The 14097-nt window shown below is 26.8% G+C and overlaps 1 protein-coding gene across 16 annotated transcripts in view; it reads right to left on the reverse strand.

Moving 5' to 3' along the window:
- The window catches only part of gro (TLE family member transcriptional corepressor groucho), a 121261-nt gene extending 108107 nt beyond the window's left edge, over nucleotides 1-13154 (reverse strand). For 4 of the 16 annotated variants that reach the window (XM_089173324.1, XM_089173326.1, XM_089173328.1 and 1 more), the window contains exons 1-2: nucleotides 12719-13146; nucleotides 1613-2300 (exon numbers count right to left, since the gene is read on the reverse strand). In XM_089173324.1, the coding sequence (XP_089029450.1) occupies nucleotides 1613-1648 (36 nt within the window). In that variant the 5' untranslated portion in view covers nucleotides 1649-2300; nucleotides 12719-13146. Of the gene's footprint in view, nucleotides 1-1612; nucleotides 2301-12425; nucleotides 12443-12581 lie in introns of those variants that run through there. The other 12 variants (XM_089173325.1, XM_089173323.1, XM_089173327.1 and 9 more) reach the window with 9 other exon arrangements.
- Between the last annotated feature and the right edge of the window lie 943 nt (nucleotides 13155-14097).

Consider the following 14097-nt stretch of genomic DNA (forward strand, 5'->3'; position numbering starts at 1 on the left):
GTCACTTCTACGAATGACAATTGTTGTACGTTGACTTATGCTTCTATAAATAATCTCTACAATTTCTAACTAGACAATTTCTAACTAGATCATGTATGTTGTGTGTACGTTAACAAAAACTCACAAACATGCTGATCTCGTTACCATCTAAAAAGAACTTTGAGAATATACGACATGTTAAAATGACTATAATACAAAGTTACAAATGATATAAAATTTATTATAATATATAGTAGAAATAAATATTATTATTAATTAAAGAATAAACAAAAAAAAAACAAAAAAAAACAAAGGAAATTAAATCGAAAAATTATGCATTATAATTATATTGTAATAATTTATATAAATTTTTTTTTTTATATAATTCTGTTATAATAATTATATAAAAAATATTGTATAATATTTAAAAAAATTTTATTTTATAAATTATAATTTTATTAATATTATATATTACTTTTTACATAATTATTTTATAATTAAAATAATTTTTATTATTTTTCATATAATTATTTAATTTATAAAATAATTTTTATTATTTTTTATTCAATATTTAATATAATTCTGTTAATTATATTTTATTTCAATTATTTTTTTCTGTTTTTGAAAGAAATAAAATAAGTAGTCTTTATAAAAGAAAAAACCAGAAATTGGTTTGAAATTCTAATTTGATTTTTGTTTCTTTATTAATTATAATTATAGTTATATTATAATGCGATTTATATAAATTTCTTATTATATAAATATATATGTAAATATATAAATAATAATGCGAATTATATAATTTTATAATTATGCATTATATTTCGTTATTTTAATTATTTTTTTTTCTGTTGGTTTTTGAAAGAAATAAAATAACTTATTTCAATTAAAAAAAAAAAAAAAAAAAAAAAAAACCGTGAAATTGGTTTGAGATTCCGGTTTGATTTTTATTCCCTTATTAATTTAATCCAAGATATTTTGGACGTACGCGTATATGTGTATATGTGTGTGTGTGTATATTTTTTTTTTTTATATCTTTTTCTACAAGATTCTACGAGTAAATACATTTTCAAGTATTTGCATACGTTGGGATTTTTAAACGCGTATATATTATATTATATATGTATTTGTAATCTAGGTACGTTCGAAACGCGGAATTACATTTTTTTTTTTTACCCCCAAGATAAACTTTTTTAATGCGTTTAACTAATTAAAAACGTTCCCATTAGAAGTGTAAAGCGAGAGAGTAATTTATATATATGCATATGTATGTGTATATGTATATGAATATGTATACTTATACAAGTAAGTAAATATATGTAAGTAAACATTTGTATAACGAAATTTATAATATTTTTAAATATATCTGTCGGTTAGTAAAAAATGTGAAAAACATGAAGAAGAAGAAGAAGAAGAAGAAAAGATGAAATAAAATTTAAAAAATATAAATAAAATTAAATGTTGACAAATAAATAAATAATTATGTTTCTTTTTGATCAGTATCAATAGTTTTAAAGTCTAATCATTTTTGATTAGTACTGATCATAAAAAAAAAGAAAAAATATTAATATTCATTATGTTTTTTAATCAATGTTTATCAATGAATAAAATTAAGATTTTATGAAAAACTTACGGGAGCGGCTGGGTGTCTCGCCGGCGCGGGGTACATCTTAATTTTTCTTGACTAGTTTTCCTCACACGAGTCACACGTTTACGGAGTGTCCTTCTTTTATGGTCACTTCATGAGCTCCATTATTCAGTTCGAATACTTTTTCCATCATCTCGACGATTTACGATAAATTCCATTAGTTTTGTTTCTTGATTTCTATTTTCTATTTCTTTCTTTCTTGCTTTCTTCTTTCAACTTCAACTATTTTCTTTTTCCCCACCCCCCGCCCGTAATTTCCACTAAATCTTTTCTTTTTTATATATTTTTTTTTTTATGTTGATAACTCGCGATAAAATCAAATATTTGCACTTAAAACACACACGCGTAGTCTTTGATAATTTTCTTCTTTTTTTTTATTATTATTATTATTATTTTAGAATTTAGAATTTATTTATGTTTTTTGTTTATTTATTATATTTTTTTTTTTTTTGGTTTTAGTCTTTCACGAAACTTTTAAACTCACGTTGCACTGTCTTCTTCTTCTTTTTCTTCTTCTTCTTCTTTATACTTAATAAAAAATAAATCACAGTGTTTTTGTTGTAGTCGCAATTAAAATTTTCTCTCCAACACTCTCTCACTTTCTTTCTCTAAATATTTCATTAATCGTAATCCCAAGTTTTCTTGTGGTCACTTTTATTTAACTGTTAAATATCTTTGAAATTAAAACAACAACAAAATATATATTATATTTTCTTTTTCTCAGCTTATTATATCTACCAATTATATTATCGCATTGCCAAGGTGTGCATAAACAACAATTATATTCGTAACGTTCAAACATTTAAAAACAAAACAAAAAAACTTATAGTCACATTCGTAAAATTCATAAAACACGATTGATATAAAACGATTCCAACCATTCAAACCATTTTCTTTTTTATAATAGAAGTAAACAAAATAATCCAATAAAAAAAATAAATCAATTAAAATATTGAAATCCTAAAATGAATATTCTTTTTCTTTCTCTTAACACGTTGAGTGCCACGCGAATTCTTACAGAAATCTTCGTCAGGCCACGCGTGGCAAAACGAAAGGTTAAACGTCAGGCACAGGTGCCTGACACGGCCTAAACTACAAGTTGGACGTCAGACGCCTGTGCCTGACATGGCCTGAACTGTAAGTTCAGTGTCAGTCACGTATGACTGACGTGGCACACAACGTGTTAAACAAAATCAAACAATTCGAGGGTAAAATCATAGTCAAATTTACAATGAGAAAAAAAAATAAGACAATAAAAACAAAAACAAAAACTATGAAATAAAAAGTTTGCAATAAACTCGAGAGTAAAAGAGACAAAGAGAGAGAATTGGGGATGGAAGGGGAGGGAAGAAGAAGAAAGAAAGAAAGAAGAGAAAGAGTGAGAGAATGAACTTTCACCCAAACCCCAAACCCCATACCCATACCCATACACTCGTACCCATACACTCGTACCTATACCCCCATAGCAGCAGCTATTATTGTTATCCGTTCTCGCGCTTTTAACGTAGCGCCATTACATATACATGACGCGTCATTACAAGCTCTTTGTAACCGGGAGCGATGTTTCATGTAACTCGAAAATGGGGTCATGTAACTCCGTTAACATTCCATTCTACGGTCTCTCATAACGCATTTCGGTGGAACGCCGAACGACAAGTAGTAATAGCGGCTAGTACTACCTCCTACCTATATTTAAAAAAAAAAAAAAATAATAAAAAATAAAAAAGAAAGAACTAAAAAACAAAACGTAGTCAAAAGAGAATAGAGTAAATTCTAAAATAATATATTACGATAGGGTGATTGCAAGGGGATGAGGAGTGAGGATGAAAATGTTTCACGTGTAAACTCGAACCTTGTTTAACTCTAACATCGATTTATTATGAATGTTCTAAAAAAAAAAAATAAATACACCTGTAATTCATTGTAATATATGTGTTTGTATGTAAATTAACACGTTCCTTAATGTCACGATTATGAAAAAAAATTTTTAATAAAATCACCATATGGATTACGATTGCATTTTTTTTTTTACTTCTGTGATAAGTATGTCTTACAATCATTTAAAAAAAAAAATAATTATGAGAAAAAGAAAAGAGTATATATATATATTTATATAGTTTAAAATGATTACAAGTGTTTTAAAAAAAAAAATAAATATTCCTGTAATTCACTGTAATACATGTGTATGTATGTAAATTAGCACGTTTCTCAATGTCACGATTATAATAAAAATTTTTTTATTAAAACCACCATATGATTTACGATTGCATTTTTTTTTACTTCTGTGGTAAGATATGTCTTGTAATCATTTAAAAAAAATTAATTAAAAACATTATTATTATTAAAAAAAAAATAAAAAAAAATAAAAGAGTATACATAGTTTAAAATGCATAAAACGACATAGAAATAAATTTCTATTTTTTCTGCGAATTATTTAATAATAGATCACATGTAACTCAATATTATACTTTTAATTTTACAATCGAAAACAATCAAATGAAATAAAAATAAAAATTCAAAGTGTAAAATAAGGAAAATGTTAATAGATAAAAAAAAAAAAAAAAAGAAAATAAGCAAAAAACTCGTCTGTTTTTTTCTCGTTGAAATAAAATAGATAAATAATAATAACAATATTAATCTTTATCAGTAATAACCAAGAGAGAAGAATTGTTATCTAACATTTAACGTGTATAACTAGCGATGACCGTCAAGATAAAATCGATACGTGTCTTTATGTATATTTTCTATCTACCTTTTATATATATATATATATATATATATATATATAGATATAAAGAAACAAAAACGAATTAATGAATAAAATATCTTTGATCTTTAATCTTGTAAGTGGGACCTAATTTGTTAAACGAATATTAAAACTCGAATGAATACTTAAGATTAACTTACGTAAAACAAGCTAAAGTACAAAACAGAAATATAATTATGCGATTAGGGGATATTAACATATAAGAAATACATAAAATTATACGTCATTCTTGATACCTAATAAAAATAAAAAAATAAAAATAAAAAAAGAATATATTAAAATGTTAATTTCATTCTCCGTAAACGTCGTCGTACGTGCAATTCAACTCGTATCCTATACACCACGGTTGCATACTTAATTACATTCTTTTAATTTATATATATATATATATATTATATTATTAATTTTTATACAAACTTCAAATTGAATTTCAAAAATAGAATGGAATAATAATATATTATATCACATCGTATATCAAAGTATATTTAAAAAAATAAAAAAAATAAATAAAAAATACTTTGAATTTAAATGACGTCTATCGTAACTTATATACATATTCAATACTCTAGTATGTATTTTATTTTTCCTTAAAAAACTACTTATTAAAATAATTATTACATCTTTTCAATAAAATCTTTCCAAAAAATTCCAATAAAATTGTAAAAAACAAAGAAATACTATTATCAAATTACATAGAAATAAAAATATTACAAATCAATTGAAACAAAAATATATTATTAAAAATGTAATAAACATTAATAAAAACTTTTTAAATATACTAAATTTTCTATAGTATATTATTAACACCTATATACAAATTCAATTACTTATTATTTTATTTTTCCCTAAAAAATTACATATTAAAATAACTATTACATCTTTCTGATAAAATCTGATTTAAAATAAAAAAAAAAAAGAATACTATTATCAAATCATATAGAAATAAAAATATTAGAAATCTATTGAACAAAAAATATTTTTAAAAATATAATTAACTTTAATTAAAAACTTGTTAAGTATATAACTGATTACCTATTTTATCTGTATATAAAAAATAGAAAAACAACCTTGATTGCAATAAATATGTTCATTAATAAAAAAAAATAAAAAAAAATAAAATAAAATAAAATAAAAATTAAATAACAACCCGTACGTACACGTAGAAAAAAAAACCTTGATCTTACAATAAATATGTTCATTAATTAAATAAAATAATAAAAACAATAACCCATACACACATATATAAATGAATACATAAATATAATACAAACTCTTAAATCATTCAACCAATCAGAGTTAGACAGACAGACAGATAGGTCCCATAAAAGGAATAAAGAATGGTATTCTTCCTCATACCGATCAAGAAAGAAATCGATCGGGAATCGATCGATCGATGATGGCGAAGGGCCAACTCACCATCAGGGACAACAAGCAGGCAGACACAAACAAACACACCATGATGCACTGTGTACTGTTACAATACTAATGGGGGGACGAACAAGTCACGAAGAAAGTTATCGCGAATCTCGTATAATCGTTGTTGAGATCCTTAACCACGCGATCCTCGTGATTTCTTCAATCCTAACTTCCCTCTTCCCCTTTCAACCATCCCAACCACCCCAACTTCTCCCTAACTTCTCCCTCAAACCCATCAACCCCCACTCAGAATACCCAACCTCCTCTTCTTTCCTTTCTTTCTTTATTATTTTTCTTTTTGATCGTTATCGCGACGAGTATGCATCCGGGGAAAGGGAAAAGGGGGTTGGTATGAACAGGGGGTATGCGCGTTCACGAGAACGAAGTACGAGCCTATGGGTTTTTTTTTTTTTTTTTTTTTTAAGGATTCTCCACACCGTAAATGTGTGTATGGCTATTAAGGAATAAAATGTTATTTAATTAATAACAATTGATAGTTAGGTATATTCACACGCCTATTCGTTTAGAAATTGTTTTCTTTTTATTTGTTTTTTTATTTTTTTTTTAATTTTTTTTTTTTATGAGTACTATCTTCGATCGTGAGGGATATGGGGTAGGTAGGTATAGGTACGTGTGGAATATACACCTGCCGAATAAACAATAAATCATTCATCGCGTGCATATATATTACATATTACAAATATACATGTGTATAAATATATATGTGGGTGGGTGTGTATGTGTATACTTGCTTATATGATTCATCCATTTATCTGCCTTCCTATATTATTTGTCTATTTGTCTATTTATCTATTTAATTATACTAAATTATATATATATATGTTTATTTAATTACACGTTTTCAATGCAATTATATATTGAAATACTGAATATAAGTGTAATCATTTAATTAATGTTTTAATTAAAAAAAAAATAAATAAATAATATTAATATGAAATATTTGGATCGATGAAAAAACTCTAAGGAATTTTTGTCATTTAAAAATAAAAAATAAAAAATAAAATTAAATAAATTTATATATTGAAATACTGAATATATATAAGTGTAATTATTTAATTAATGTTTTTATTTAAAAAGAAAAAAATAAATAATATTAATGTGAAATATTTGGATCGATGAAAAAACTCTAAGGATTTTTGTCATTTAAAAATAAATAATAAACAGATAAAAAAAAAAAGTAAAAAATAAAATTTAATAAATTTATATACTGAAATACTAAATACATAAGTGTAATAATTTAATTAATGTCTTAATTTTGAATAAAAAGAAAAAAATAAATAATATTAATCTGAAATATTTGGATCCATCAAAATAATTCTAAAGATTTTCGTCATTTAAAAATAAAAATAAAAAAATTCAATAAATATTACTCTAGCACGTTATTTTTTAGTTGTTCTTTTTTTTCTAACATTTATTAGATATGACTGATAAATCTTCTAATTCAACGTTTATTATCGTAATATCACTTTTCGTAATAATATTTCTAGACGTGTAACTAACGTGAATGGAAACGATGATACGTTTTGAAATAATCCTAGCAATTTTTTTTCTAACCCCTTGCCCTTCTACACCAATGAATATTTAAACGTTATTATTCCAATTTTTATTCTCTCTATTTTCTCTCTCTCTCTCTCTCTCTCTCTCTCTCTCTCTATCTCTCTTTCTGTATTTTTTATTTTTTAATCTTTTGATGAACGGTAAGCATTTACTAAAAAAATAGAACAAAAATAAAAACAATTTATTTCCGTTTAAAAGTATCTATAAACCCTGGTTGCAATTCACCCACGAGATTGTAATTTCAAAGCTACAAATGTTTACTTTTCAATTAACGCTTAAATTATAACACGCAAAGAGTATGTGTACGAGAGAGAAAGAGAGAGAGAGAGAGAGAGAGAGGGAGAGAGAAGGGGATGTTTGTGAATATAAAAATAATTCGAAATATTAAATAATCTACGTTAAACAAAAACTAAATTTATATTTCATACGATCAAACGTACAGTGGGTGTAAAAAGTATTCTTACGCCCATCAATTTGAATATAAAATGTTGTAAAATTGTAGTTTATTAAATAATTTTTTTATAAACAATAATATCCTACATATTTTTAAAAGTTTCACGAATATATCTAATGAAATAAAATACTGACATAAAAATCGTAACTATATTAATATATTATCTTTATATTTCAAATTATCAAAAAAAAAAAATAATAATAATTATTATTATTATATTTTAATATATAATTACAATTTAATTATTACTATTATTATAATTTAATTTTAATTTAATATTAAGTATAATTAAAATAATATTATATAAATATAATATTAATTATTGTTATTATTATTATTATTAAAGGATTAAAGATTTTATTTTATATACAATACAAACGTGATGTGTCAATTAAAAAATCCTTAATATTCTATCAATTAAAAAATAAATTATTGTTTCATTACTTTTTTTTCTTTCCAATAAATAATTTACATCTAACATAGACTACAATTATCGAAAATTGATTACGTAAAACATTACGAAAAATAAAATAAAATAAAATAAAATTAAAAAAAAAAGAAAAGAAATAAAAAGTAAATTGATATTCTATCGATTGAAAAATAAATTTTTAGATAAAATAACAATGTTTCATTAGATATTTTTTTTTCTTTCCAATAAATAATTTACATTTAACATAGACTATAATTATCGAGAATTGATTACGTGAAATAAAAAAAAAAAAATAGAAAATAATAATAATAATAATAATAATAAAAGTAAAAGGGGGAAAGAAAGATCGATGCCTTGTTCGATCTATCGATCTTCCATCGTATAAAAGCGTTAATAATCGTATTACGCGTTCCCGATAATCGAGGAACAATAGGGTCGTTTATAAAGGCGGAAAAGAGGCGGAAGAGGAGAAAGGGGGAGGAGGAGGAAGAGGAGGAGGAGGTATACGAGATAAACGATAAGGATCGAGGTAGAAAAAGAGTCGACTTATAAGAACCATTCTTTGGTGACCTCGCGTGCAAAAACAAGGCACCGTACTGTCATGACCGTTTCGAAGTTTACGAAGAGGAAAGAGAAGAGAAGAGAAGAGAAGGGAACGAAAGGAAAGGGAAGGGAAGGAATGAGAAGCAAAAAGAAAACTAGATAAAGAGTTGGATAAATTTATAGATAGATAGATGGATATAAAGAAAAAAGAAGGAACGTGGTTTACGAACCGATAAGCTCGATTGGTTTTGCAATACAAAAGGGATTTTGTCGTGAGAATATGCAACGAGCTATTATAAATATTTTTTTTACACTTTCGAACGTGTATTTTAAACTTCTTACGCGTGCGCACCTTCAATTTAAATCAAAATAGAATTAAAATAATAATTATAAATAAATTCAATCAAATATTAGACCTATAATTAAATAAATAAGTAATAATTATATTTAATATAATTGTCTTTAAATTAAAATTATTATGTTAAAATTAAAATTATCTAAGAGCTGTAAATTTATCTAAAAAAAAAAAAATAAAATAAAATATAATTATAAGTAAAATAATAATAGAAAAATATAAATAACGTGTGTCTTAAATTTCTTGCGTGTGCGCACATTACATTTAAATCTACTATCAAAATAAAATCAAAATAATAATTATAACTTAATTGAATAAAATATTAGACCAATATAATTAAATAAATAACAAATAATTATATTTAACATAATGAAAATAATTTCAATTAAAATTATTAAGTTAAAATTAAAATTATCTAAGCCATAAATTTATGTAAAAAAAAAAAAAAAAGAAAAGATATGATAAGTAAAATAATAGAAAAATACAAATAAATAATAATTTAAATCTGCTACCAAAATAAAATAAAAATAATAATTATAAATTAATCCATTGAAATACATTAAACGTATAATTACATAAATAACAAATAATTATAATATAAGAAATTAATATAATCGTCGTAAAATTAAAACCATTTATCAAAACCATAAATTTATCTACTAAAAAAAAAACAAAAACAATAACAAAATAAAATGTGATGAGTAAAATAAAAAAAAAATACAAATAAAATTAAATGAATTAACCAAAAAAAAAAAAAAAGAAAGAAAAAATAGTTAGAAAAAAGTTTAGTATAGTCTAGGATGATTTAACGAGACTAGAATGCCAATTCACGATCATCGTTAGTTGTCCCCTCTCAATATTTTCCCTCTCCTTTCTCTCTCTCTCTCTCTCTCTCAGGCTTTTAGTCTCTTACTTTAAGGCGTGCGCATTTTATCTATCTATCTATCTATCTGTCTATCTATCTATCTATCTATCTATCTATCTATCTATCTTCGTTGTATGTTTCTCTCTTTTACACTAACACACCGCCTTCATACCACTTTCCAGTAATCTACTACTCTCGCAGCTGTTGGTCCTGGTTGTACGTGCTGGCAGGCGGCACTACTTAATAAACCGACGAGAAGGAAAGATTCCAAGCAGCTTTGCCAGCTCGTTACATTATCCCTTTTCCGGACAAAATTGTTGTTAGAGTGTAACTAAATATAACGATTCATTAACTAATAATTTTATTTTATTTTTTCTATTTTTTTTTTTTTCAAAGATAACTGTCCTCATCTTTATTCAATTATTTATCACCTCGTTCATTTTATTTCTTCATTTAATTATTTACTATCATATAAAGTACATATATAACCCTTTTACAAATGATACATAAAATTATTATTCGAAATAGAAATATTAAAACAAAAAGAAAATAATTAAACTCACACTTTACTTTTCTTTTTTTTTTTTTTTTTGGTTTTAAATAGACGAAATAATTCATTGAGGGATAAGGTAAAAGTTATAACTCCTTTTCTTCTTTTGGGGGAGGTTCTTAAATATTAAACAATAGAAAAAAGAAAAAAAGGGGATAGAAATAAAATGAAGAGAAAAATAGAGAGAGAGAGAGAGAGAGAGAGAGAGAGAATGAGGTAGAGTAGCGTAGCAAACTAACGAGAAAGGCGGGAGGATAAAATAAAATTGCTAAGTAACTTTGTTACTTGGAAAGTTGCACGAGTTACGATACTCTAACAACGGTTGGGATATTTAAACCGAGTGAAAATATTTGGCACATATGTATGTATCTATCTATCTATCTATCTATACATACATATATACTTACTTACTTACGCATTAACGATAACTTGGTAATGCACGTGCATTATCGTTTTGCACGCACGAGATAATCGAATACTTTTTTTTTACCTTTCATTTTTTTTTTTTACCGCGATTACGGACTACAATGTAATGGTTGGTTAGTTGTAACGAAAATAAATAAATAAATTAAAATAAAAAATGAAAAATAAAAAGAAAAGAAAATAACCAAAACAAAATGAGGTAAAATAAAATAACGTAAATTCGTGATATATTGCTAATAAATAATATTATGATATAATAAATAATAATTTTATGTGGAATAAAATAATCTAACGTAAAATAAAATTTATAAAAAATGTTAAAAGTTAATTTACAACGTTTAACCAAAGGAAATACATTTTCACGATATAAATACACTTGTTGCGAACGATTGAGAAGAACCCGACTAGCTAACCTACTGAACTAAACGAATTAAGAAACCATCGATGTTAAGTGGAACCCACGCTCGGGGACTTGGACGAAACGTTAAAGACGATTGAAATTGGAGCTCACGAAAGGAGGGGACGAAGAAATGAACGAATGAACGAACCTACGAACTAAATAACGAACAAAACAAACGGACTGATGAAACTTATAATTTCATTCTTTTTCTGTAGATTTTACAATATTTGTTAATCTTTCCTCAATTGAATATCATTTAAACAAGTATACACGTATAAATGTATGCAATGTATGTAGAATATGTGTTATGTATACACGTACATGGTTCGTATATCAATGATTGGTATTGTTAATACAAGGTAGATAAACAAACTATCTGTAAAATACATAAATATATGTATATGTGTATAATAAATAGGTAAATAATATGTATGCAGTTATCCGAACGATTACATTTAGTATTTGCGACGAATTTGCGAGGTTAAATGACAAAGCGAGTCATCAAGATTAAACTCGACGTTAATACGTATGCGATAGGATCTACGATATTTGTAATTAACAGAGGCGATATATACACATATAATGTATATATATATATATATATACATATAGAAATATAGATATAGAAGTGTAGAATTGCAAGGAATAACAGGAGGGAAATTACATGTCTCCAACTAGCAGTGTATATGCATTTCTCATTGTCGCGCGTGACCATAATCATATTCGATGCGCCGCCATTCTCGATCGATCTTTTTTATATCTCGATCTTTCTTTTCTACGATTCGATTGTTAATCTTCTTTTAAACGACAAAAAATGCTAATTAGCTTAGCTAACATAAATTAAAAAATAACAGAAAAAAAAGGTAGAAAAAAACCGGTTCGAAGGTAAATGGTTGAGTAACGATCGATGTAAATCAACGATGAATACACGAAGAAGAAGAAGATGATGATGATGATGATGACTTTTGAATTAAAGTCAAATCAAAAATATAGAAAAATAATAAAATAAGACATTACCCATTAGAATTAAAATTCTTCCTTGTACGTTTCTTCAAGAATTATTCAATCTCATCCAACGATTAATTATATTCGAATTAATTTCGTTATATTCACCTTGGCACTGCGGTACAAAAAAAAAGTAAAATAAAAGTAAGAACACACACACACACTCACCAAGAATACCATCTCTTATTCTCTTTCTCTCTCTCTCATACCCCCTTACCATGCATACACACATTCACACATATGCACACACAAGGAAACAATCAAGTAGGAACACACTTGTCGATCCGAAGAGTAGGTAGCACTACCTTTCCAAATGATAATACTCCTCTATTCCTTTTCTCTTCTTATTTATTTCGCGCGCGCACCACAATAATAATATATAATAAATATATATATATATATATAGCACACGATGTTATCGAACGCGCAAATAATAATAATTAAAAGAGCGCGACAGAGAAAAAGAAAGAAAGAAAGAGAAAGAGAGAGAGAGAGAGAGAGAATAGATAAACAACAAAGTTGTATTATGTGTTATGTGTATGCAATTGGTGCATTCGCGCATGTAATAATAATAAAAAACTTATATACGGAAGAAATAACAACACACTATTACAACACGCGCGCGCACACGACGATCGAACGAATTATATAGATATAAACTGACACGTATTAAATAGAACAATGTGTACTCTACGGCGTCCGACGCTTGACTACGAGCCGGGTAGCCAAGTGGATGACGGGAAACGTGTGAACGCCGTTCGTCGTCGCGGTAGCCGCCGCTTGGTGGCGCGCACTAACACGCGCAGAGATACACGGCCGAGATGAACCACCAATGAGAGCTCACGGTCGCTCTTCTCCTCGTCTATATATATATACATATATATACATATATATACACACTAGGAGAAAGAGAAAGAGAAAGAGAAAGAGAAAGAGAAAGAAAATGTCAAAGGGAAAGGGAGAGAGAGAAAGAGAGAAAGAGAAACGACAACGATGGCTCTCTCGCGTGCTTGCTTCTTCTCCTCCTCCTCCTCCACCTCCCCAACTCCCTTTACACTACCACCACCAATGCAACCATCCACCGACTAACCGAACGTCCTACCCCTTACCCTTCACCCTTCCTTCCTCTCGCCCAACCAACCAACCAACCAACCATCCCCCTTCTCCCTCAACTCACAACTCACCCCCGCACCTCACAGCACTCCTCTCTTCTTACTCGATTCTCGCTTCGCCTTGAGTCAAGGGCGTCGACCGATGGGGGCGACTCACCGTCGTCGTTGTCGTCGTCGTCGTCGTCGTCGTTGGTCTTTCTCTCTTTTACCTACGATTTCGTAACGCTATTTGCTGGACGACGCTTTATATGCGTGTACACCCTATATACATAGATACATAGATAGATTTACGTATATATGTTAAATGCCTTTACGTTGGACAATTAGCCACAAATTCGATTAACTTTTAACTCGAATAATATTGTTACAACCCTCTCCCCAAGATAACTTTCTTATTTTCTTACGAATAAACATTATATTTGATTACTTGTATATGTAAACAATTTAAATAAAATTAATCTTTGATTAGAGAATTTTCATCCCTTATATTTTCTTTCGTAAGAAAGTAAGTATAGTGTTCGTCATAAGAGAAAGAGATGGAAAGTCATATGGGTTATGAGAAGCATATTAAC

This window comes from Polistes dominula, unplaced genomic scaffold, assembly GCF_049000335.1.
Source record: "Polistes dominula isolate Pdom_NZ unplaced genomic scaffold, Pdom_raw_medaka scaffold_35, whole genome shotgun sequence".
In the NCBI taxonomy this organism is placed as follows: domain Eukaryota; kingdom Metazoa; phylum Arthropoda; class Insecta; order Hymenoptera; family Vespidae; genus Polistes; species Polistes dominula.